Here is a 27,457-nt window from a genome sequence, read left to right as displayed (position 1 = left end):
TGAGACATCTATTTGTCATTCTGTTTAACCCCTTTTTTCTCTTTTTTTCACTCATCACATCTATTTTTCTTGATCTCTCTTCTCCTTTTAAAACTTCATTTTCAGCTTTACATTCAATACATTGGCTTTACAATATGCCTTGGCATGGATTTCTCGGGGTTAACCTGTTTGGGTTTTGCCGAGCTTCTCAAATTCATAGGCTGTTGTCTTCCTCTGGATTTGGGAAGTTTTCAGCCATTATTTGTTAATTTTTTTTCCCCCGCACTATACTCTTTCCCCTCTCCTTCTGCGACTACAATTACACAAAAGTTAGATATTTTAGTATTGTCTCACAGTTCCTTGAGGCTCTGTTTACTTATTTTTATTTTTTGATAAATTCTTTTTTCTTTGCTTTTCAGATTGGATCATTTCAGTTGACCTGTGTTTAAGTTCACTGACTTTTTTTGTCATCTCCATTCTGCCTTTGAGCCCACCAATGAGTTTTTTATTTTGAATATTTTGTTTTTCACTTGTAATATTGGATTCTTCTTTATATCTTATCTTTGTTGAAATTTTTATTTTTCCACTTATTTCAAGAGTATTGAAACATTTATTGGAGCTTTTTGTTATCTCAGGATAAACATTTGTTGCTTGTTTTTTGCAATGCACGTTGGGATTTTCCTGGTTCTTTCTGTGCTGAGGAATAATATTGGATTGTGTCATAGACATTTTGGATATTATGAGATCCTGGGTCTTGTTTAAATCCTATGGGAAATGTTTATACCCTTTGTTTCAGCAGACAGTTTACCTAGCTGGATGTAGGCCGTAAGTTACCATCAGCTTTTGCAGATCGTGTCTGCCGTTCCACTGCTGCTTCAGTGTTCAGATCCTTTGCAGTGCTCCTCCAGTAGCAGTGGGTGTACTACCCGTTGGCCAGGCTGGGACCTGTGCAGTGGTCTGTCACTTAGTTCAGTTCTCAAAGTCTTAGCGTTCTTCTGAGGATCAGATCCACGTGTACACACATAGGGGTGAGCCCAGGAGTTAATAAACAACTCTGTGAGGTTGCTTTCCTGCATATTTCCCTCTTCATCTCTCCTGCACTTTCTCCTCCCTCGGGTCTTCCCTTCCCTGGAAATCTTGAGCTTTATTTATTCTACTCTTTCATATGCCTGTCTCCGTGTCTACGGCCAAGAAATGAGAGGACAGGGAAGGAAAAAAGCAACAGGGATCTGCCCCACCTTCTTGGGGGACTACAGCTCCTCTGATGGGAAAGAAAGATTCCCTTTCCTCATGGGCCCACTGTTGCTGCTAAGGGACTCTCTGCTCCTCCTCCAACCTGAACTAGGGGGCTTCTCCTGGAGTTCTGTCTTTTGCACTTGTCTACTTTTGGCTTTCTTCCTAGACCAAGCTGGGAAGCACTGCAGGCAAAAAATGGTAAATTCACTGTTAGTTCAGTGGTGCTTCCAATCTTGGTTTTCTTCAATCCACCTGCTACTCTGTTTTTTTTTTTTTAAGTTCTGGGGTACATATGCAGGATGTGCAGCTTTGTTACATATGTAAACGTGTGCCATGGTGGTTTGCTGCACCTATCAACCCATCACCTAGGTGTTAATGGCATGCATTAGCTATTTTTCCTGATGGTCTCCGCACCCCACCCTCCCACAATAGGCCCCAGTGTGTGGTGTTCCCCTCCCTGTGTCCATGTGTTCTCATTGTTCAGCTCCCACTTATAAGTGAGAACATGTGGTGTTTGGTTTTCTGTTCCTGTGTTAGTTTGCTGAGAATAATGGCTCAGAGAACTGGCTAGCCATATGCAGAAAATTGAAACTGGACCCCTTCCTTACACCTTATACAAAAATTAACTCAAGATGGATTAAAGACTTAAATGTAAAACCCAAACTATAAAACCCTTAGAAGAAAGTGTAAGCAATACCATTCAGGACATAGGCATGGGCAAAGATTTTTATGAAGAAATTGCCAAAAGCAATTGCAACAAAAGCAAAAATTGACAAGTGAGATCTAATTAAACTAAAAAGCTTCTGCACAGCAAAAGAACATATAATCAGAGCAAACAGACAACCTACAGAATGGGAGAAAATTTTGATAATCTATTCATCTGACAAAGGTCTAATGTCCAGAATCTACAAGGAACTTAAGCAAATTTACAAGAAAAAATAAACATTAAAAAGTGAGCAAAGGACGTGAATAAACACTTCTCAAAAGAAGACATACATGTAGTCAAGAAACATATGAAGAAAAGCCTAATATCACTGGTTATTAGAGAAGTGCAACAGCTACTCTTTACTTCCCAAGGCCCTCAAATAACTACTACATGCATTCTGTTCAGGCTATAGCTACATTCCTTAGGAGAAACAGGGTGGAGCGTGCTTGTTTCAGCTTATGCAGAACCAAAACTCCTCCCAGAGGGTGGTTTAGACTGCTGAAAAGGGGGAATGTGCCCAAAGTTGAATTCTGAAGTGAATGTATTTGTCTTAATGGCATGTAGTGAAAAAGTGACTTAGATGCTCTTCAGCCAAAGTGTGTAGTGAAGAAATGTCTAAGACTGGAAAGGGGATGGAGGGAGGAGAAGGAGTAGTGAGATCAGCGCTGTTGAGTCTGAGTCATGGGCAGGTCTGTAGGGCTCTTAAGTTCTAGATCAGTTGCATGAATTTTCTGTGGAAAGCAGAAGGAAGTCCGTGCTGACCACTCAGTAGGTGGGTAATGTGGGCTGAGAGGTGAAGATGATGCAGCTTTTGTTTAGCTCAAAGGGAGGCTGATAGAAGAGCCGTGAGGAAAAGGGGTTGAAGGTAAAAGACTTTGGGAGCTGAAGGAAGGGAGGCATTGTGCAAGAACTATTTCAGAAGGAACAATAAGATATTGACACTGTGGAGTGCGTAGGAGCCTAGAAATAAATAATTGAGATGATTACTAATAGTGAATAAGAAGTTGGTAGCAAAGAATGTGGACTACTGGGCATGAATGGAAAGAAAGTTACTAATAGCTTGACCAATTGTGTAATGCTTTCCCTTCAGTACTTTGGAATTTATCATGTGACTATACACTGTCTTGAATTGCCCTCTAATCATTTCCTGTGCTTTCTACATTTTCCTTCAGAAGGACAGACCTATTCCATATACAGATATTCCTTGAATTACAATGAGGCTGTGTCCTGATAAATCCATTGTAAACTGAAAATATCCTAAGTTAAGGATGCATTTAATACACCTAACCTATTGAGCATCACAGCTTAGTCTATCCTACCTTAAATATGCTCAGAACACTGGGCAAAATCATCTAACGCAAAGCCTAGTTTATAATCAAGTGTTGAATATTTCATGTAATTTGTTGAATACTGTATTGAATGTGTATCACTTTTGCACCATCATAAAGTGGAAGAATCGTAAGTAGAACCATCTTAAGTTGGGGATGTCTGTACTCTTTTTGTTTCTCGCATGAGGTGTTAAGAAAAATATCAGCTCCCACTTACCACCCCCTCTCCCTGCTCCCACACACACATCTAAAAATGTCTTTGGGTATGGGACTGGAGCATCTCGAAATTTTACAAAGCTTCAAACTCAGCTTGTGCACACAGTTGGGCAAATCATTCTTGATGGATAATTTGGCTGGAAACTTCAGTAGCCAAGATTGAAAATCAATTTTCTTTCTTCTCCAGAGTCCCAGAATCTAAGTTTCCAATTTTTACTTTACTAAGGGTAAGCAGAGGTTGAAGTGATTTATCTAAAGCAGGAAATTGTAAATCCATATTTGAATTGTAAACATTGAAAAAGAAGGGACAAGGTCAACGTAGCTTTTTGGTAAGGTATCATTTCATTTTTATTCTTCAGAATTACTAACTGATGATCTGATGGCATGATTTGATACTGATGGCTGCTGCCTTTGTTGCAGAGTGCCTGTCATTCATTCGCAAGCCAGCCATTAACACCAAGCCATATGTCCTGCTTGAATTTGTTTAGTATTTATGTGAAATTTTCTTACCCACCACAGACACCATGTTCAATCTTCATCTTTTCCTATCTAGCTTCCTAAAGCCATTTTTGATATAGAGAAAAAGTACTATAATTCTAGTGTTTGAAATAATAAGATCTGTGTCACCAAGTCTAAGGCCCTAGAACATATTACTTAATCTGTTCTTAAGTATTGGCATGTATTAGTGGAAATTAGATGTTTTCTTATCAGTTTCCCTAAATGGTATCATCATCATAACTTATTTTAATATAAATAAATATCTTTAAGATATTTTAGATCAGAAGGAAAATGTCACACACAAGCACGTTTCTTTTTGCTTCAATCAGGCAATGAAATAAGAACTTTACTTGCCCTACCTCAGTTCAGCCTCTAACTCAATACCATTTCAGAAAATTGTATGTTCCTGACAGAGTTTGGTTTCTCCACCTGTCACATCTAAAATGATAACCTTTCTTCCACTGAGCTTGCTTTCACAGTGCATTGCATCCTACGTGTGTGTGTTGGTTGGTGGAGGGTGGGGGGTATGTTTTGGTTGGTGGGGGGCAGGGGGTGTTTCTAAAGTAAAATGTAGAACTAGGAGTCTCGAAACAGAATTACAAAGGGCCTCTCATTTTTATTGACACCACAGCCTCTAAAGTGTGAACCACACACTTTTGGGAACACAGTTGTCTCATATGTTTGTAGTATTTGTAACCCAAAATGAAATAATTGGTACATTATTACCTCAGAAATATTCATATGAAAACAGTAGGAGAAAAAATGAGTTGTTTTATTTGTGCAGTAGCAGAATTAGAAAATCTCATAAAACTTGAAGAGGGTAATTATTGGTGATATTAATGATTATTGTCCCTGCATTCCTTAGGAATCACTAGAAACGTTTGCAGATTTACTTCTGTCAGCTTACTTGAAATATTAGAATAGAGAGTCTCATATGAAACCAGCAATGTCTTTGTCTACGCTTTCACAATGTCATGTCCCCTCCATCCCCTCTGAAGACTCTCTGGAATTTGTCTGTCTTTGGGTATTTAGCAAACTCTGAATTAATCTCAAAGAAGTCATTATTTCAAGGAGGTTTAGAAATGCTTGCAAAATTACAAATTAAGTGCATCACATAAAGTCCATCTGCTGCTGTTAATCACACTGACCTCAGACCAAATGGTTCATGGTTGACAAGAATTTAAGATCTGGAAGGAATCTTAGAAATTGTCCAGTTTGATGACTAGATGAGGAAACTGAATTCTGGAGAGATTAAGCACTGACTTGTCCTTAACCACACGAAGATTTCTGGGCAGCACACACTCTTCAGGTTTCGTCAAGAAACTTTACATTATCAGCCATTCTCATTCATTAGTTATTTTATTCATTTATTCCTCTTTATGCCCTTCAGTTTGCTTATTGCATTTTAAGTATACATATAAGTTTTAACAAAAAATAAAATATCCTGCAGGATCTATCTGATATGGTTTGGCCGTGTCCCCACCCAAATTTCATCTGGAATTGTAGTTCCCATAATCCCCACATGTCATGGGAGGGAACTGGTGGGAGATAATTGAATCATGGGGATGGTTACCCCCATTCTGCTGTTCATGTGATGGTGAGTTCTCACAAGATCTGATGGTATCATAAGGGGCTTTCCCCATTTTTGTGCGGCACTTCTTGCTGCCATGTAAAGAGGACATGTTTGCTTCCCCTTCCACCATGATTGTTAAGTTTTCTGAGGTCTCTTCAGCTATGCTGAACTGTGAGTCAGTTACATCTCTTTACTTTATAAATTACCCAGTCTTGGGTATATCTTTATTGGCAGTATGAGAATGGACTAATACACTATCATCCCCTCTGGCTACTACGAACTCTTTCTCTTCATTCATAGACTTCTTGAAAGAGTTGCCTGTGCTCAGTACATCTGCATTTCCTTACCTCTTCTGCATTCCTCAGTCTTCCTTCTGGCCTCAGTCTACTACCAAATCAGCTCCCACTAACGCCACTTGTGACCTCTATGCCACCACACCCAATGGTGTTTTCTAGTCTTTTCGTCTTAGTTGACCTCTGAGAAGCATTCTGCATTGTTGGCCCCTCTTTTCCTTGGCTTTGGAGGGTTTCTTTCTCCCTCTCTCATGGTCTCTTCTCTGTTTCCTCTGTAAGTTTATTTTCTTCTACTTGGCCATTAGAAGTCAGCATTCCTTCAGGTGCCCAGTGTTAGGTTCTCTTGTCTTCTACCTCTGTATTTTGTCCTCAGGTTTCTTTCCTACTCCTATAGTTTCATTTATTAGCAATGAGTCACACACACACACATACACACACACACACACACACACACACGTTGAACATTCCTCATCAGAAATCCGAAATGTCCAAAAGTTTTTGAGGGCCAGCATAACACCACAAGTGGAAAACTCCACACCTAACCTCATGTGATGGGGTCGCAATCAAAACTTAGGTCCACCACACACACAGTTTGTTCAATATCCACAAAGGAAAAGAGACCCCCCTACCCCCTTCAGCTTCAGTGTATCTTTTCAGCACATGTCCAGATTCCCCATACGAGTATGCCCACAAAGGACAAAAAAATGGCAGGTGTTCAGGCCACACATGACAGTAGTATGTTCCCCATGATACCCTGCGCAGGTCCAAGACCTGCATGCATTACTCACTGTGGGTTTTTTTTTTTCTTACTTATTCTCTGCTCTGTGCTGTAAAGATAATGTTTGAACATGTCAGAAAGGTCTGCAGCTACTCCTGTGGACAACAGTGATAAGAAACACAGGAACCATTTATGTTGATCTGTAGCACAGAAGGTAAAGCTGTTAGAGAAACAGGATGGTGGTGTTAAGTGTGAAATGTCTTACAGAAGAGTATAGTGTTGAAGTGGCCATCATATATGACCTGAAGAAACAGAAGGCTAAGTTCTATGCTCAAAGTAATAAATACACATAAATGAAAAATAGAAAAACACAGCATAAAGCTAAAAGTGAAGATCTCAATTGTGTATTAAAAGAGTGGATCCCATCAGTGTCACAGTGAATACTTGCCACTTAATGGGAAGCTGATCATGAAAACAAGCAAAAATCTATCACAATGAACCGAAAATTGAAGGAAACTGTGAATATTCAGCAGGCTGGTTGCAGACATTTAGGAACAGACACAGCATTACATTTTAAAGATTTGTGGTGATAAAGTATCTGCTTACTATGAAGCAGCAGAGAAATTTATTGATGAGTATGTCAAGGTCATCGGTGATGAAAATCTGACACCAGAACCAAGTCTGTAATGCTGATGAAACATCACCGTTTTGGCATTATTGCCCTAGAAAGACACTGACTGCAGACAATGAGGCAGCCCCTACAGGAACTAAGGGTGCCAAGGACAGAATAACTGTGCTGAGATGTGCTAATGCAGCAGGCATGCGTAAATGTAAAATTGCTGTGATAAGCAAAAGCTTGCATCCTCCCTGTTTTCAATTCAAGGAGTGAATTTCCTACTTGTTCATCATGCTAACGAAAAGACATGGATCACCAGGTGATTGCTTATCAGCAGCATATAATTCAGAATCAGGAATGATGGAGATGCTAAGCAACTGCAGATTGTCCACATGGGTGGCTCAGATAGTGGCACCTTTGCTTTCTGATTGTTCCCTGTACACTAACTTTGTTTCATTCACAAAATTATTTAAAATATTGTATAAAGTTACTTTCAGGACTCTCTATAAGTGTATATGAAGCATAAATAAATTTCATGTTTAGACTTGGGTCCCATTTCCAAGATATCTCATTATATATATTCCAGTATTCTGAAATCCAAAAAATAATCAGAACTCCAAAACCCTTTTTGTCCCAAGCATTTTGGCTAAGGGATAGTCAACCTGTATATGTGTGTGTGTGTGTGTATGTATATGTCCATATATATATATATATACACACACACACACATATACACACACACATGTACCTACATTATTTATTTATATATATATATATATATATATATATATATATATATATATATATATATATATAATGTAGGTAAGTGGGTAGGAAGGTAGATCGACATCCCAGACTTTTATTCTAGAGCTTCAAACCCATATTTTCATTTGCCAAATGCATCTCTAATTCATTATGTCCAAAACCAAACTCATGATTTTTCCCCACCCCATCTTGGTCCTTTTCCAGTGTTCTCAGTCTGTGCAGAAGACTCCCCATTCAACTAGTGATGCATTCCAGAACCCAGAAGCCATCTTCCTCACCCCCGTCTCCTCTTTGTGTCTAGCCCGTCATCAAATCATATTGATTTTATCTCCTACATATCTTCCAGTTTTGTTTTACTTCTCTGCTTTGGTATCCCTTTCCCCCAGTCCTGAGCCATCATCACTTACCTGGACCACTGTAGTAGCCACCTGGCTTGCTTAGCCATATTCACTCTTGCCCTGTTTGGCCTTTCTTCAGTCACCATTGCAAGAATGATCTTTGGTGAAACTGAAATCTAATCATGTTACGCTGCTGCACAGAGCCTTTCGGTGTCTTCCTCTTACAACTAGATAAAACACAAGATCCTTTACATCCTGAAACATTTGAGTCGATTCACTTTCTCCCTCCTTCTCAAGCCTTATGTTGGTGCAGTGCTGACTCTTGTTCCCTTTGCCATAGCCACATGGTTGTCTTCCAGTCACTCATTCTTGGTGGCGTCTTCCTCCTCATTATTATCATCAATCATCATCATGATCATTATTGCTTTTACGCGAGACACTCTCCCAACTTGTTCTCAGAGCTTGTTTTAGACACCACCTCCCTTGAAGATATCCTTCTCTAGTTTCCCCTATAATGAACCCTTATCATTGTTGCTCTTTGAGCCCAGGACACAGTTCTTCTCCTTCAGTTGCAGCTTTGCATTTATTTGTGGAATCATTTCATTATTTGATTATTTATCTCTCTCTCTGACATTTTTTAAAGCTCCATAAAGGCAAAGCGTATGTCTGACTTGCTCAACTCTGTATCCCCCATGTTTATCACAGTGACTGGCATACAGTAAGTGTTCATTAAGTATTGGCTGAATGAACAGTGGCATCATGTAAAAATGAAGCAAATTTTTAAATTCACGAGGTTTGTTGAGTACAGGTGCTTAGAAGAAGAAAGGGAAGGAAGCCAGCCTTAATGGACCCCTTTTTACATGCCAGACAGTTGACTCAAACATTATCTAGATGGAAGCACTGAATTGTCATGGATAGTTTTGCTTTCTTTTATAACTCCTTACAGGGCTTTTTGTGTGTATTTCATGCAAATAACATGGGTGGCAAGATTATTTTCAATGATTTAATACAATTTGAAATATGTCTCTGAAATACCATTCTATTTTTCCATTAACATATTTTAGCAATTTTCAACTTGCATGGCTGGGCATTTGATTAACAGAAAAAAAGAAGAATTGGAGATGTAATTAACACCTGGAATGTGCTTGCTTTATTAATCTCTAATGTAACTTTAACAGCATTAAATATACATACAACCTAGATGTGGCTGCTTAGCTTTTGGCTTTCTGTGTAGCACACTGCTCCGAGTCCTAGTCATAAAAGGCATGGGAAACACCCTTTTTAATCATGGTAATGGTGCCTTGCCATAATTGGAAAAAATACAAATGCAATTCTGCATGACAGGGATAAGCAAATTGTAGAGTGGATAATATCTGCTGCTGCCCCACTAGGGCTCCTAAACTGTCTTATCCTCCTTTTCATAGTGACTTCGTTTCTCCTAAATAATGACAACCACTAAAACCAACCCATATCAGTTGCTCCCTGCTGTTGTTATTTAAACCTGTTAGGTTTCAATCATATTGAATTTGAAACTCCCTTGAGTTGTCCAAAACAATACATCAAATAGGCAGGTGGATATGCTGGCCTGAGCTCCAGAATAGATGTCTGGTATTATGATATCTCCTGCAGGGCCCAGGTGAAGATATTACCCAAGCAAGAGGCTAGTGACTGTGGTCAACCAGAGGTCACCTATGCAAAGGAGGCAACTCTCAGCAGCCCAGGGATTTTTGCTAAGTGCAAACAAAGATCTACTGATAGCATATCTTAGGAATTTTGAAGGAATGCTAGAAAAGTACCCAGACTTTTATGTGAACTCTCCAGACTTTGAACTCTTGCCAACTAAAGATTTTGTTTTTGAAACATGACAGGGAACACAAAAAACACATCTATAGACTGAAGTTTTTCCTCTGGCCACCAGTTTGTGACCTCTGGTCTAAACTCTCATACTTGTTCTCTGGTCTTCACAGGCTATTTCATCTATCCAGTATTGATTCTTGATGCTGTTTCAAACATCCTGAACTTTGGATGGACATGATTCTCTCCTCTGTCCTGAGCATAGCAGGCCATTCTCCTTTCTATAGCTTAGACTCTCTCTGCAATTACCCAACATGGAACACTTCCTTTTGCCCTCTGGTTATCCGGTGAGACCCAACTTAGGTCCTTGGTGCAGAAGCCTGTCCCCAGCTACTCCAGGCTACACTCGTCACTTAATCACGCACTCAGCTAAGTGTGCTAGACACTTAAGCACTCACCTGTCATTCTTCATGGTTGACTGTCAGTGCATGTGTCTTATCTTCATTGATGCCCTGAGGCATTGTAGACTCTCATACATGAATGGGACCATACACATGGCCTCTCATACATGGATGGGACTTCAGAAGACACAGTGAACCTCTTCTGCAACATCTTTTCTCTTACATGCCTCTGGTGACAAGGAGCTCACAGCCCTGCAGGCACCTGTGCCCGCTTTAGACAGCTGTGACCCTAAAATGGGTTTGTTTGCTTCATCAAGCTGAAATTTGCCTCTTCCCATGCTTTTGTTTTCCTTGGGCATTTCCCTTTAATTATTTTGCCCCTTGTGCAGTTGTTTTCTGAATAAGGAAGACTGTCATCAATCAAAAGGACCCTTTCTTATGGGTCTAATGTGGAATTTTAATAGGGTTTTGAGAAGAAGCAGTGTTTTTATTTGGAAATAGACCATAAATGTACACAAGTTCTCTCCCATCAAATTCTGAGGGAGAGTTTAGTAATAGTTACCTATATTATGCCAATTCCATACGTTTTCTTTTGAAAGCACTTTTCTTTTGAGATTTCTACTTTTACCAGTATCAATAAACATTCCTAAAGTTGTGACCATATGCTTTGCTTGATATTACATCTCTTTGGAGAACTGGTTTCCTTTTTTCTTCCAGACAATCAAAAGTCTAATTATATGTCTGTTAAGTTTTAAATCTCATAATATGTTGTAATGCTTAGATTCATCACTTCTGCTGGATATTATGGATATGAGGATATAATGTGTGTTGTGACACTCAGCTGTAAAAATAAAGGTATTTCCAGATTTGAAATTGTCTTAAGTAAGCAGACTTTTGAGACTAAAGCTTTCCCTTATTATTTTATAATACACTGGAAATTACATTTCAACAGTAGAATTCCATGTTATGATATTGGCAACTGACCAGACTGCTTACTGTAAATTCATTACTGGTTTTGTGTGTTTTCAGGTGCTGTGATTCTCTTGGGAAGAACCAATATGTTTCGCTTTAACCATCCAAAGGAAGCCGCCAAGCTCAGGGAGAAGAGGAAGGTGAGGGACACGGCGTCTCTAGGAGGGAACCACTGATCGTATGTGAGGATGAGTGGGTGGTGGTCACTCTGGTTCCAATCTTTTGACTTTCTGGGGTGCAGAACCGTGGAAAAGTAGTTCTGTGATCTGGATTGATTTCTGGTTCCAATCTTTTGACTTTCTGGGGTGCAGAACCGTGGAAAAGTAGTTCTGTGATCTGGATTGATTCTAGGGAGATTGTTTCCCAGCAGATGATTGGCTGATGAAGTAAGAGAGCAAGCAAGTAAATTCTAGAGCAGACAGGGAGAAACTGCTCCTCCTAGATCCTTCTCTTCAGCCTTCCACCCTTCCCACCAAGGAATTGGGCATCATTTTGCATTAGGTGGATAGTGACTTCCTCTAATCAGCATCTGTTAGGAATTAACCCAACATTGGAATCACATTAATCCAAAATCAGCCACAGTAAACAGATTTTTCATTGAGGTGGGAAGCGAGAGCAGGGGTGGGTTTAGGACAACTGGGAAAGACTTTGGTTTGGTTGGAAGGGGACGTCTAAAGGGCAGGACATTTAAATGCTGACGGGGAAGGAGCTAAGGACCAGAGAAAGAAAGAAAGAAATCTGTTCAGGGACATCATGGCTGGTCCTTAGACTGAAGAAAATAATAAAGGCTACAGCTAACATTTCTACGAGCCAGGAATGGCGCTAAACTTGTATATATATTCTATCTCTTTATCTGTGCAGCAGCCGTTAATACCCCCATGCTATCACCCCCAGGTCAAGATGAGAAACAGACCAAGAGCAACTCTCCCTAACTTGTTCTGTAGCCGGCAAGTGGGGAGCTTTGGCTGCAGTACTGACCTGAATACCAGAAGTGTTTGCCCTTGACCACTGGTTACCCAGCCTCTCATTTCTGTCTCCTTTACAAGGGATGCCCGAGGTTGCCAGTGCCCTAATTGGAAAATAACAAGAAAGCTGCAAACCTCAGCCTTCTCCTGGGTGGCTTTTTCCAGCCAGTGGAGCCTCTTATCTGCTCTAGCCCAGGGTCTCCCTAGAGGGTCGTTTTTGGTACACAGTTTCAGAGGAACAGAGGGAAAAAACATGTTTGCCCATAGCTTCCCTTGGAAGCAAAATAGGTCAAGCTCTTACTTTTGGTCTCCCTTCACCCCTCCTGCCTTCTTCTTTATCGTTCTAAGTGTGAGTGAATATCGCTGATTATAGGAGATTGCTGCCTGCCAGGTAATGGAGGATGGCAAAGATATTGTGACCCCTTTCCTCAACTTTAACTGGCAGGGGAGACCAACTGGGTTGTGGAATTCCTGATGAATTTCCCCAGCCCTAGAAGGCCAAGGTCCTGCTGTACTTAGGAGAAGGCTTGGGTTTGAAATGTATCAGGGCCTTACTGCCCATGATCTGCTTTCCTCAGATAGACCAGTTAATTGTGGTGCGTGTTAATTAGGAGCATGTGCACCTCATTGTCTCTCACATGTTGGAAGCAATGAGTCCAGAGCAGTGGCCTTTTCTTCTCTGCTAAGGTAACCACTCTGCCCTGTGTCTGCCCTTAGAGTGGCCTTCTGTCCTCCTTCAGCTTGTCCATGACCGACCTCTCGAAGTCCCGTGAGAACCTGTCTGCAGTCATGTTGTATAACCCTGGGTGAGTGAACAGCAGCGTCTCCTTCTCTGTGATGATCACTTTTGCATTTATTATGCCAACTCCATTATAGTCACAAGGTAAAAATAAAACTTCTGCAACGGCGCCTCCTTATCAAATCAGCCGCCATCATTTTCCGAGTTCCTTTCCAGCCCTTACTATATATGTGCATAATTTTACTTAGTTATAATCACAACATAAACAGTTTTGCATTTTCTGATTTTTCGCTTAACAGCATAATAAGCATTCGTGAGGGTTGTTACAAGCTTCATTATCATTTTCATAACTGTCTAATATTTTAGAGTTGGCACTTTGATTACTTAGTGCATGATCCCTTTGGCTTACGCACTTTTATCTCTTTTTATAAATTATAATAACAGAGGCAGCCTGATTCTTAGGCCATCCAATAGAGCAGGAAATTGTCTTCACTACTTCGAACACTAGGGGACTGCTGAGAGCACAAATGAGAGTGTTTTAAATTGACTTAGTGGCTGGGTGACCTTGGACAGTCAGCTTAACTCATGTCCTTAGTGGCTTCATCAATAAAATGACAGTGATAATGAAAATGCCTAAAAACAGGGAACTTTGAGGTCCCTTTTCGGTTGTGAGAGGTTCCATAATTTTATCTTTCCTACCAGGATAATCTCATGTAAAATAATGGAGGTAAATCAAATGGCTGAACAAGTGAGAAAAAAGTAACAAGAACAACATTTTCTAGAACTGTCATTTATTTAGTAGTTACTATATGCCAGGCACTATGTTAAGTACCTTGAATCCGTGATCTTTTAATTCCCACAAACCTATTCCCATTTTACATATGAGGAAATGTTTATACATTTGCTCTCCGTCAGTTTCATAGTCAGAGCTGAGGCATGCATCCAGGTCTATCTGATTCCATCACTCATGCTTTGACTATGTCACCTCCTGCAGTTGGGGGACTGGTTCCATTTTCCATTGCTTCCTCACCCCCAACCCTGGGATTTCTCACAAACATCGAGCTGTGTGCTGAAAGCCATTCACTCCTTCAGCCCAAGCCAGTGTTCTGGTTTGTGGAAAGCAGATACCTACAAGGAATTTCTTCAGTGTCATAGGAGGGATCTTTGATCACATTTCTGGATTCCTCATTTTATGGGCCAGCAAGCTGAAGCCCAAATCCAACACCTGCCTGAACTTAAGAAAAAAAGCCATGTAGTACAGCACTGTGGCTGTGGACTCCTGGGCGCCCCCGCCCCCGCTTTCCAGGATTTCTGGAAGCACCAGCAGTTGACTCCCTTGTGTCAGCCTTTGTCTTTCCTATTTGGTCTTTCCATTTTGTTACATGGTCGTTGAGGAAAGTTGTGCTCATTAAATAATTCTGTCCTGAAATAAGCCATATCAGTCAGACCTCTGAAATGGGAGAACACTCTCAGAGCAACTAAATGGTAAGTACTTCAGAGGCACGTTTTGTTGTAGGTCTTTAATTCCTTACAGTAGTTTTAGCAGTTGCCTTTTATTGTGACCAAGATGGAATCACTCATGTTTAAGTTTAATATAATACACAGATCTTTAGTGTAATTTCAGCTAAAATAGTGTGATCCCATCCGTTAGATATTGTTTGTCTAGTTAAATTGTCTGTGATCTGAAGAGTGCTGGCTTGGTTTTGTCTCCTGGCCCAGGACCCAGTTAGTTAATCCTGGAATCCAGGTACTGTCGTTATTATCCTCCACAGTGGTGGTACCTTTTAATGTGAAGCCATTTGCTAATGTAATATGGCTATTCAATGGCTTTGAAAACCAAAACGCTATCTTCACTCAGCCTTTCCTTTGAGCACAGGGTCACTAGCCATGGGCCCCTCTTTGCCTTACATATATACGTGGGATGGAAGTCTTTCTTTTTTCTCCCTAAAACATAGGAGAAAGTGTAGTTCTCTTAAAAGTAATGCCATTTTTTGTTTTTAGTTTTTGAGTTCAAATAGTTTTCCTCAGTGTTTACAAAATGCAGGTCAAAGTTACTAGTTTTCGTCCTCAAAACTTTTCAGTGACTTTCCATGGTCTAAAAAATAAAGTCCCAGCCTGCACCATGTCACTCGGGCTGTCCACTGTCTGTGCTCGTCTCTGGACCTCTCTCCAGGTGTTCTGAGCTCCAGCTTTCTGCTGTTGTTTTATTGCTCAGTCACATGTGGACTAGCCTGTGCCTCTGGGGCTTTCCTTTGCTAGTTCCAGAGCCTGGGATGCATTTTTGCCTGGCTACCTACTCGTCCTCCAGGGCATAGTACAGACAAACTCTGCTGTGGATGCTATTCCTGACTTTCTTCCCCACAACCAAAAATCAATGTCCCTTCTTCACTGTACATTGCTCCATTTCTTTCCTCCTTATTTTGTCTTCTTTGTAACATATATTCATCTGTCAACAAATCCTCTCTGAATGCCTCCTATGAACCAGTCAGGATTCTAGGACGGGGGCACCATTGCCAGTAATCCTGAGAAGGTCAGCTTGCATGCTTGTTGGAGGAGAGACACAGTCAACAGATAATTTAAAAATAAATCCAGGAAGTGAAAATGAAATGAAATCAAATGTCTTAGGACAGTGTTTGATGGAGTCATCAGGAATGGCTTCCTGAAGAAGGGATGTTTGGTCTAAGACTTGTATGGAGAGAAAATGACACTCATAAAACAGAAAGGGGGAGAATGGAAAGCAGTGAGACTGATGGGGAAAGCAAGTGTGATGGCATCAAAATGAGAAGTGAAGAGAGGTCCAGAGTAGATGGGATATAGTAAGCAAGAAGAAGAGTGGTACAAGTGAGGGAGGGGAGGTCAAGGGCCAGCTAATGTAGGGCCGTGCAGGCAATTGGAAGGGGTTTGACTGTTTTCTAAGAGAGCTGGCAAACCACTAGAATGATTTAAGCAAGAGAGTAACCTGAAGATGTACTTAATACAAATATTAGGGTGTATGCCATTTGGAGAATGTGGCATAGAAGCAGAAGACCATTTAGAAAGCTATTTCCTTAGTCCAAGTGAAAGGTAATAGTGGCTTGGATCTGCACTTTAGCCATAGAAGTGGAGCAAAGTAGAATCAAGGAATTAAGAGTAACTCCCAGGATTCAGGTTTAAACAGCTGCTGCAGGTGGTACACTCTTCCCTGAGATGGGGGAGACAGGGAGGACAGGCCTGGGCTAGCAGTCGGGTAAGAACTCTGCTTATGTATACTTCCTATTAGAATGGAAGCTTTTTAAGGTCAGGGGCCTTGTGTTATTCTTTTCTGTATAAGGTGTCATTCACATAACATGCTTAATAAAAATTCTGTAAACAGATTAAGAATAAAATTTTAGTAAGACACATGAGTCCCTTTGGGAAAGGCTTTTAAAATTTCTTTGGGCATGGATGTTCCAAATACTGGAATGAGACATATTATGCAGAGGAATGTGGTTTTGTGGCCTAATCTGTCTGCCTAATCCCAGGGGATACTGCAAGTCCCAGGGGATACTGCAGTTACTTGAATAATCTCAAAATCATGTTCAGGATCTTTAAGCCATAGGTGGGAAGAGGGCCTCATCTTGAAATGAAGAACTAGTCCAAGGCAATCAGAGAATTCGGGAGAAGCAATCTGTTTTAGACTGAATTACAGTGGTTCTGGATGCATCTGACGCTACCGTTATGCAGCCTGTTGACCTGACTTCAAGTACACATTTTCTCTCTGCTACCCCTTGCATTATTCATTGACACAAATTCGAATAAAAATTATTTAATACTTCATCATACTTTCTTTCTCTCTGGTTCCCAGGCCCCTGCAATTTGCCACCTGCTGTAGAAAGTAATTGCCCATGAATTTTAGGTGCCTGAGGGGTGGGTTTCCAGGGCCAAATCTTCAGTTAACATTCTTCCCCGTGGTAATGACTTTTAGGTGTACAGTTCAGTAGTGTGAAGTGCATTGACATTACTGTGCAACCAGTTTCATCTTGCAAAACTACAACTCTGTACTCATTAAATACAACTTCCATTCCCTCCTTCCCCCAAACTCCTGACAATCAGCACACAACTTTCGTCTCCATGAATTTAACCACTTAAGTAGAATCACTGGTGTGTCCTCTTCTCACTGGCTTATTTCACTTAGCATAATGTCTTTAGTTCATGTTCGTCCACCATATATCATGTGTCAGAACTTCCTTTCTTTTTGTGGCCAAATAATATTCCATTTTACGGATATACCACATTTTGTTTATCCATTCATCTGTTGATGGACTCTTTGATTGTTTTCACCTTTTGGCTATTGTGAATAATGCTGCTATGAACATGGGTGTCCAACTATCTGTTTGAGTCCTTGTTTTCAACTCTTGGGAGTATGTACCCAGCAGTGGAATTGCTGGATCATATGGCAGCCCTATTTTTAATTTTCAAGGAACTGCTATGCTATTTTCCACAACAGCTGCACCATTTTGCATTCCCACCAACAGGGCACAAGGGTTCCAGTTTCTCCATATCCTCACCAGCACTTGTGATTTTCTGTTTTTATAGCACACATCAAAATGTGTGTGAGGCAGTATCTTATTGTATTCTTTTCATCTTTATTTTCTTCTTCTGTTTTCTCAAGAGTGTCCATTGTTGAAAATGGTGTTTAAACATATAGAAAGAAAATCTCAAAATGTAGTTCCCCTGGTAAGTATAGCAAATAAATGATGAATGTAAATCTAACCTGGATGGATTTCCTGATGATTACATGACCTCTCTCATGTTCTGCCAAGTTCAGTTCAACTAGCTCATTTACATGTTTCTCAAAACCCAGTCAGTCCAAGGAGTGCCTGTAGCCAAGGAGCAGCATGGTCATTCATCCTTGCATTGAAAGGCATTGCTCTGACCTCTCAGAAATTGGCTGGGCAGCACAAGCCCTGGAGAAGCTCACAAGGATCCTAGAGGTGAGGGCCTGAACTGAGGCAGCAGTGGGAGGAACCTAGAAGGGTGAGCTGCAGAGACAGTCAGGGCAGGAAGTCATGAGGTTTGGATAATGAATTGGATATGGGATGTAATGAAGGAAAAGATGTTGACTTCCAGTTTCTGACTTCAGTAACTGGTTGGGTGCTGCTTGCCACCCAGCTGAAACAGAAATATGGGAGGAAGAGGAGCAGGTTGTCAAGAGGAAGGGAGGATAATGAGTACAACCTTGAAAAACTAGGCCCTGGGCCTTGAACTTTCTCCTGTAAGTGACTATGACTCCGTCAACGATCAGACACTCCATGGGAAAAGCTCGGGTTTGTGTGGCCTGTCACAGGTGATATTTCTCCACTTGGATGATGAAGGCAGATCCCCCTGTTGAATAAAATAGATGTTCACAGCCCTGCCGTTTTACGTCGTTCATTCAGTGGTGCTTGAGGGCCCATCATTTGTCCAGCCCTGTACTGGGGCTTGAGTGATTGAGACAGACCAAGGCTCAGTCATCTCAGAGCATGATTTAGTGAACAGGGAAGACACTTGTAAAGCTTGTTAGAAATCAGGACGGTGGTAGTATTATCTTTGCACATGCCAGACTTGGATGAGTTTGAAGATCTTTAAATTAGGGAAAGCTGCACATGTCACCTCAGACCCGTGCTCCCAATGCATTGCATCTCATTGTAAGTCACCTCCTCGGGCACCTACATAGTCACCAAGCCCTGTGAGCAGTCTTGTAACTTCAGCAGGTGACCAAGCCCTGCTGAGAAGTGCGGAATCTGGAGACCCTTAACCCCATATTTGCCTCGTCACCTCTCCAGGACCAGTTTTAACAGGAATCAAAAGCATTGATGGCACCTCCTACTCAAACAGACTTGTTTCAGAGCTTTCTTCTGCTCTTTATTACTTTCCCCCTCTTAGGCCAAACTAGGGGCTGACCCTCTTAATTGTTGTGTAATACAAAGCAGGTGTCTATTAAATGTTTGCTTCCCTGCCCACCCCAGCATACACAAACACAAACACGCCTCCTGGCCTCCTCCTTCTCTGTGCTAAGCCTTCATGCTGGCTTCTGCCTAGCAATACTGGGACTCCCCTCCCTTGCCCAGGTCCCTGTGAAGCCGCCTGCTTTCCTGTCAGTTGATAACAGTCATCACCCACTCTATCCCTTGGGAATTTTTTTCCTTCCGCAATTGGCTCCACATGAGTACTTTGTCCTCCTAGCACTCTTCCTCTTGTTGCCCCCACCTTCAGCAAGTATATAGGGATCTTTCACTCTGGGAAATCTTGTCGTCCATCACTACCAAAGAACATGTAGGACAGATTTTTTTTCCTTAAATGGACAATGTGGTCAGTACATGAGGAGCAGCAAATGTTGCAGAGCTCCAATTGGCGTGGTTACCACTGTGATTCCTGACTTTCTGTATCTGATGGCACAGGGAAGACTTGTGGGCCTGTCCCTGGAGTCCTGTCCCTGCCGTGAACCTGAGGAAGGAGCTCACCACACCTCCTTAGCCCTTCCTGGTCACCCCCTCCTCCTCTTCTCAGTGTCTGGCCTGGCCCCTCAGTACCTACCAGGTGGTGACTTCCAAGCGTCAACTCAACCTGATCATCTCTGACTTTGTTCTCCAATGTTATTTTCAGTCACTCTCCACCCGGAACTTTATCCTGTGATTTACATGGGTCACACCTTTGTCCAGGCCTCTGCATCTGTAACACTGTCTGTGACACCTACCACCTCTTCTTCCCTTAGCCAGTCCTCGTCCTCTTTTGAGCTGAGCATAGAGTCGTATCCTCAGGAAGCTTTCTGTGCATTTCCAGTTGGAGCTAAGTGCTTCCCGTGTATCCTCTCGCAGGCATTTTGTGCATTCCTGTATCTTAGCTCTTTCCAAATTTGTTCATTTGATGTTTGTGTATTTAATTGATGTAGGCTTCTTGAGGGCAGGCACTATGCTTCATTTATCTCTGAATCTCCAGAAGACCCCACAGAGTGGGCACCTCACAAATATTCATTGAGCTGTAGGTTTTGGCCAGCACATGTGCTCTCAGCACAAAGGATGTGTCTGCCCTCTCACAGGTCTGCCCAGGTCTTCTGTCATTGGTCCCTGTGTGCTGTTTCCTATCTCCACGTTACTTGGCCCCTATCTTTGTGAGTCTCTCACCCACACAGATGTGTTTCTACAAGTTTGGTGGCGTTACAATTACCATACCTCTTGGTTTCTTTGGTATTGTGTAGACATGAGTATGTTTTTGCAATTGACTGAAAAATTGCTGCATAGTACTCAGTTTTTCCCAGAACAAAGCTCTCCAAAAGAATGACTGGTTTGCAAATTATCGTATCCAGTAAGCTCCAAGTTATCTTCAGAGCAATGCGATTTTTGTCTGTTCAGCAGGCCATCTACTAATTTTCTAAACAGCCCATGTCTAAAAAATACCCTGTGGTCTGAATTATAGTAAGATTTGCAGTTTTAAAAGCAAAGTTCTTGTTCCCCAAGAACATTGTATCAGCCCAACTGGGCACATAGAGTTGGAACATAGTTTGGGAAATTACTGCTGGCCCACACCTCAAGCTCCCTGGAAGCCATGATTTGTATGCACACATGCGTGATACTTGGTGCCAGAGAATTTTTGGATTAGGCAGAGAAGCCTGGTGACTTCCTTTGGGAGTTAGTTCCACATTGGAGAGGTGCCCAGCCAGGGTCTTTGCCAGGAGATAATTTTCCTGCAGGGGAAACATTCCTCCTCAGCTGGTGCAGCGTCTTTAAGAAGAAACCAAGCCGACTGCTCAAGCCTCCTCTGCCTTGCTTTGAGACTGCAAACAGGCAGCTAATTTGGCAAGATGCAGAGGCTTTCACAGCTTCTTGAAAGTGCTCAAAGCAAAATTAGATAACTTCCAAGCTCATTTCAGTCTTGAAAATAAAAGAATTTTTCACTGGCACATTAGCCTCCTCTGAGCACTAACCAGTAGTGAGCCCATTTAGATGGATGTATTTGAATAATTAAATTCTAGCTTTCAAACCCAGTTAGACTAAAAAATATCAAAAATCAGGATTAAACCTGTTTCTGGTGAGCCATTGAAGGAGCATCATCCCAGGAGTGCAGCAGTCTGAGGGGGTTTGGTTAGCATCAGGGCTAGTGCAGACCCAGCAGCCATGGAAGGCCCCTAACTCAGAGGTTGGTCTGAAGTCACCGACAATCGGGGAAGAAGACGAATGGGTAATACTTAAATGTATTTTTTACTTTAATGTGTTAATTATGGGAAATTTAGAAATCACAAGCAAAAAAAAAAAAAAAAGAAGTGACTACAGTTGACATGTTACCATACCTTCTAGCCCATACCTCTGTTTCTTCCACTGTCCACCTCTCTGTCTCTGCCTCTCCCTCTCTGTGTGTAGATGTACACACACATTTATATATGTACACACATTTATATATATATATTTATATTTTATATCTTTTACCAAGATGGATTAATATTGGACTTTAGAGTTTTTTGCACTTATTATTTTTTCTTTCATAAATTTTTTTACATTATTTTAATGTCCATATGATATTCCATTGTATGACTATTCCATACCTCAGTGCTCCCCAGCCTTTTTGGCACCATGGACCAAGTTTCGTGGAAGACAGTTTTTTCAGAGACAGGGACAGAGGAGGGGGATGGATGGTTTCGGGATCAAACTCTTCCACCTCAGATAATTAGGTGAGTCTCATAAGGAGCGCACAACCTAGATCCCTTGTGTGTGGAGTTCATGATAGGGTTTGCACTCCTATGCAAATCGAATGCTGGTACCAGTCCGCAGCCTGGGGACTGGGGACCCCTGCCGTACCTTATTTAACGTCTATTGGTAGGCATTTTGTTATCTGTTTTTTAACTATCACAAGTTATTGGGCTGAAGAGCTTTGTAGCTGAATCTTTGCATTTTCTCATGATTAATTCCTCAGTGGGGAGGAAGTAGCCGTAGAATTGCCAGGCCAGAGTACATATAGTTTTAAGGCTCTCGATGCATATTCACAAATTATTTTACAGATTGTTTATACATATATCACCATCATTCTCACTGATAGATGAGACTATCCTTTTTATTTATTTCTTTTTTCAAGCTGAAAATGGGCCTTCTTAGAGTGTTGAATGTGTCGATATAATTACACCCTCCTAGACACAGTTCTAGGCTGTATTCACAGGCCCTAGAGTCTAGGGAATCTGGCTAACAGTGGCTGTCTCTAAAAGCAAGCCCTGGCCATCCTGGTCATCACCAAAGACTCACCAAGCTCCTAATTAGTTCTGTGCTGAGCTACTTGCTGTACTAGAATGCTCTATGAGATTAGCATCAGCCTTCCTGGTGCTTTCAGATTAAGAATGGAAATGGATTTCTGGAATGTAAAGCTGGAAAGAACTAGATTCCAAATGTAGAGTTCTGGGATTTGAATACCAAAAGCCAAAGGCACCAAGGAGATAGTGGGGGCTTCTCCCCAGATGACAACATTTATATGAAAGGAAATAGTTTTGTTTTCCTCCCTGTGTCCCACTCCTTCCCTATTTCTTTCATATCTTCTCCCTTCCCTCTCCTCCCCTCCCTTCCCCTCCCCTCCCTTCTCCTCCCCTCCCTTGGCCTCCCCTCTCCTCCCCTCCCCTCCCCTCCTCTCCCCTCCCCTCCCCTCATCTTCCCTCCTGTCCCCTTCCTCATCTCCTTTCTGCCTTGACTGAACTGGGAGGATGAATACATCACATTAGGGAGAGAGTAAGAAGACACCAATGACAGGGGTATGCCCTTTGTTGTACTGAGTCTTAGCTTTGCTGTCCACGACTGTACACTTCCAGAAAACAGACATAGAATCTAGTTTGTTGTTTACTCAGTGCACAGCAGCATACCTGGAACTTAGACGTCTAATAAACATGAACTAAGGGGAATGCACTTTTCCGCTTTGCTTTCTAACAATGTAGAAAGGGCTTCAGAAACAGAATCTGCTGGTAGCTGGAGATATTCTCAACAAGGTTTGCACCTTCATGTGAGGTCATGGTCCCCACTGCGTGTCCTGGGAGGGAAGAAGACCACATTCTCTTGCAAACACACTTTTCTCTTCTCACTCACTCGCTGCTACTTTATAATTTGTCTTATCCTTTTTTTTTTCTTGCTCACCTTGAGCATGGATATTTTATACATGGAGTTGGCAGTATTTATGTTGCTGGTAACTTGGTAGTTAGCCTGTGTTTTAGTTGATGGTTATTTACTGTGTTTATCTCTGCTGGTTTATTTTATTGGGCCTTACCATTTTTTCAAAAGTTTAGTTTGCTGCAAAGCTGGTTTCTTCTCCAGTTTTTGGTCTCAGTTGTCTTGCGTTTTTATGGACCATTTACTAACTTTACAGTTGGCTATAGATTGCCTTAAATAGCTTGTTAAGATACACAATCTTGGGGAACATGTGATGAAAGCAACTGAAAGAAGTGGGCTTCTTCCTCCATTAACTGAGATTAGTGTTAATTAGAGACTTGCTTTTTTCCTTTTTGTCCTTGAATATTATTCCACTGTGAGCCACTTTAACTGATGAGCTTCGGGTGTTTTCTGTTTTCAAAGTAGGTGGGGAGATGAGCTCTTAAATTCAAAGAACAATCTGTCTTTATTCAGTTACTTCAGATTATATTGTCTGAGTGGTGGGATGCATTTTGCTTCAGCTGTTTTATAACCACACAATCTAAAACTGAATTGTCAAGGTCAGCTGAGCAAATGAGACTGTTCTGGTGAAATGATGAATGGCAGTTACAGGCAATGGTGGGAGAAAGTAGGTTTCCTCCTAGTCCTACATGGCAGCATGATTTTCCTTGGCAGTAACATATTAACTTGATTACATGTCACCGGCTCTGTAATTTGTTAACTCATTTGATTAGAACATGTTGCTAATTCAGTCAAGGTTTCCAGTTGTACACATTCATTTTTGCTTCTGGATCTTTGCATATGCTATTCTCTCCTTCTAGAACACGTGTCCATTTGTCCACCAGCTCTTCACATGACCAAATCCTACATTGTCTCCAAAATCTCCATGTAAATGTCACTTCCTCAAAGAGGATTTACCAAACTCAGTCCAAATTTTACCTCCTGGGCTACTTATTCATAGCATCCTCTATCTTTTCTTGTTAGCACTTTAAGTAGTTGGTGATTATATCTGTTTGTACAACTGTCTACTCTTGGTCTCTGTATTTAGTGGTAAGTGGAAGAGTCTGGTTTTTTCAGTACTGTATTCCAGCTTGTAAGTAGGTGTTTAAGGGAATAATTCTTGACTGAATGTGTGTATGTGTGAACTGTTTCCAGAAAAGGAACTTCCATACCCTCCTTTTATCACAGACCATGACTCTTAACCTGCAATGGCTGGCTTCCAAGTCAGTGACACCGTATGTTTAGCCACCACCAGCAACTCCCATATCTCATGACCTAAGGTTAATTGTCATCATTGTTGGAAATAAATCGAAATAAACCACAGATTGATAGAAGCAAAGCAGAAGTAAAACAATTGCTATAACCAGTGTAGATTGAAAAAATTATTTTAAATAGGTAGTTACTCCCATTATAAAGTGAAATGCTTATTATAAAAAGTAACACATTCAGAAATGAATAAAGTAATCACAAGTATTCATAATCTTTTCACCAAGAAAACATGATTGGTTTATATTTGTAATATTTGCTTATATTTTAAGTACATATATTTAAGTGTACATCAAATATTGTAATTATGCATTATCTAGAGTATTTAAAAAACAGAATTGAGATTGCACTAGATATACAGTTTCTACTTTTTTCAAACATTTAATTGTGTGCTTTTTCTCACGCCGTTGAATATGATTCTTCATTTTATGTTTATATCATTATTGATTTAACTTTTGACTAATCATTAAGGACACTCAGAACTATTTCCTTTTTTTTCCATGTAAATTGTTGATAACATTTCAGTTAATCTTTATATAAATCTTGGTCTGCTTTGTTATTTTGTCAGCTAAATCCACACCCAGAATTCTTTCTTTGATGGCAGCTGCTGCTTAAATTAAAGCAACATGGGGAGGAATAAGGAGGGAAATGTCAGGGAGAGAAATAAGGAAAGGAAGGACTATACCACTGGGTTGGAGACCTAGAAAAGAAAATGCACTGCAACAGAGAGCTGGGCATGGCAGACAGGCTGGTGCTCTGAGACCTCTGGCAGCCCTGGTCTGGGATACAGAGGCGCACATTTTCAGCATTGCCTGGTTAGGCGTATCGGCATGTTGTCTTTCACATGTGTGATCTCAGAGGCGTACACATGTGTCAGGTGGACTTGCAAAGCTCTTCACTTCAACAGTGTATCATCATGGCAGAGGAACTGCGGTGCCTTTTATGAGTCTCTTTTGTATCTTCAAGTTTCCCTTCTCTGTTCTCTCTTCCCTCTACCCACAAATGTGCACAGTGTTTCTTTCCTTAAACCAGCCCCTTCTTGGGCCACCCACTATAGACGTCACCAAAATGGTTTTTCAGGATAATTTCCCATGTGCATTTCCAACAATATGAAATTGTGTAGATAAATCATGGTGCATGTATGTTATAGAATCCCATGATACTAAACTATGTTGTAGAATAATAGTTAATGATTTGCTGATTTGTCCAAGGTGTATATTATGAGGAAATGATTAAAAAATAGACTCTCTGGTAGGCTCTTCTCTGTGAGTGCATCTGTATGGCCAGAAAGGCTGAGGGCTGGGAACAAAATAAAGGAGTCATGGTGTAGGACACTTACCTGTGCTTTCTAAATTTTCTGCAGTGAATTATTGTAAACATGAGAGCATGCAGGGTATTAAAAGTTATTTCTTACGGCAAAGAGATGGACATCGGTTGACACCATCTCCTCACTCAGGTGGTCTGTAACTCCTTGTCATTGTGTTTCTGGCTGTGAAGCTCATGCCACTGACTTCAAAACACTACCCATAGAAATCACCGGTTGAAACCTACTCTGTGCCTTACAGAAAGCCCTCAGGATACACGGTCAGCCAGGTGGGGATCTCTGTCCTCTGAAAACCCCAGTGGAGGGGGAGACAACCTCTGCCCTCTGTGACCTGAAAGGCCCTGACTGGTGTCCACCCTAGCTCCCTCTTGGGCCATGATTCTTCTCTTGTGGCCACCCTCCCTTGGTTTCTTCTCCTGTTGGCACCATGTGGTCCTTCTATACTTCCATTGTCCTGCACACGTCCCCTCCTGGCCTGTGGCGTGGCTCATCCCTCATGTTGGCACCAGATGCATCTTCATGGCCACTCCCTTCCTTCATGCAGCTCTCTCCTGAATGTCCTCTTCTCATTCCTTCCTCTTCCCCAGCTTTATGCTTTTTCTTAGTACTTATCTCACGGCATACGCATTATGTATTAGTTAGCTCAACCCCACACTGGTATAGAGGTTTATGAGGGAAGAGACTTGATTTGTTTTGCTGAGACCACAGTGCCTAGGATAGTGCCTGGCATGTTGACCAGGTGAATTATGGGCGAGTGAACCACCAGTTCTTGAATGTCCTGCCCCGTGCTGTGATAGAGGACTCACGGGCAGGGGAGGCAGAAGAGAAGCTTGCCCAGGAAGGTGCCCCTGAGAGTGTGTCATCTGGACCTTTAATATTCTGCTCACAGTCTAACTTCCCTGTTATTTCTCATCACTTCCCTTTATTTAATCAGAGCAGTAGCCAGTTGAGGCTCTGTATGGCTTCTTCTGTGTACCTCTCATTTGTCTTCCTTCTATTTTTCTTCCACTGGATCTTCCCCCACCCACACTATGCTCATCACAATTCTATCCATTTTTCAAGGCCAAGCTCAGACAACACCTCCTCTGCAAGGCTTCCTCTCATCCCTATAAATGCTATCCCTCCACCCCATCTCCTGTTGAAAACATGCCCTTTCCCACTGGGCTCCTTACATTCTGTGTGATCGATATATGAGCATGTTTTCTTTCACTCTGTTTCACTCACTTAAGAGTACCCAAAGGCACGCTGTCCATTCTTTATTCTACTCAGAGTCCTGCCTGTTCACAGCAGGTGCCAGGACAAGTTTTGTTGTATATGTAGAATGCATGGCTGAAGGAAGTGGAAGGAAAATTATGTGGTGCATTCTTCTGGTTTGTCCAATGGGAAGAGGTATATTTTGTAATGATGGATCATTTTTAACTTTTGAGAGGCTCCTTCTGGGATAAAAAGTACCATGGTTTGGTTGAGAAGGTGAGATAGAATTCCAGCCTGGGTAGAAGAATGGATGAGGAGTTGGAAGAGGTGGGCTTGAGTCCAGACTCTTAAAAGGAGGTCACCTGGGCCCTCTCTCTCACACTCTATGGGCCTCATTCTCCTGGCCTGTAAAATAGGATGGAGG

General features: G+C 41.5%; 1 protein-coding gene across 6 annotated transcripts in view; it reads left to right on the top strand.

Moving 5' to 3' along the window:
• Positions 1-27,457, top strand: part of KIF16B (kinesin family member 16B) — a 302,297-nt gene that overhangs the window by 153,759 nt on the left and 121,081 nt on the right. For all 6 annotated transcript variants that reach the window (XM_055373559.2, XM_019017553.4, XM_019017552.3 and 3 more), the window contains exons 16-17: positions 11,491-11,573; positions 13,116-13,204. In XM_055373559.2, the coding sequence (XP_055229534.2) occupies positions 11,491-11,573; positions 13,116-13,204 (172 nt within the window). The remainder of the gene's footprint in view (positions 1-11,490; positions 11,574-13,115; positions 13,205-27,457) is intronic.

The sequence above is a fragment of the Gorilla gorilla genome, chromosome 21, assembly GCF_029281585.2.
Source record: "Gorilla gorilla gorilla isolate KB3781 chromosome 21, NHGRI_mGorGor1-v2.1_pri, whole genome shotgun sequence".
Taxonomy (NCBI): domain Eukaryota; kingdom Metazoa; phylum Chordata; class Mammalia; order Primates; family Hominidae; genus Gorilla; species Gorilla gorilla.
The sequence above is the reverse complement of the archived record's forward strand: the minus strand, read 5'-3'. Positions and strand labels throughout refer to the sequence as shown.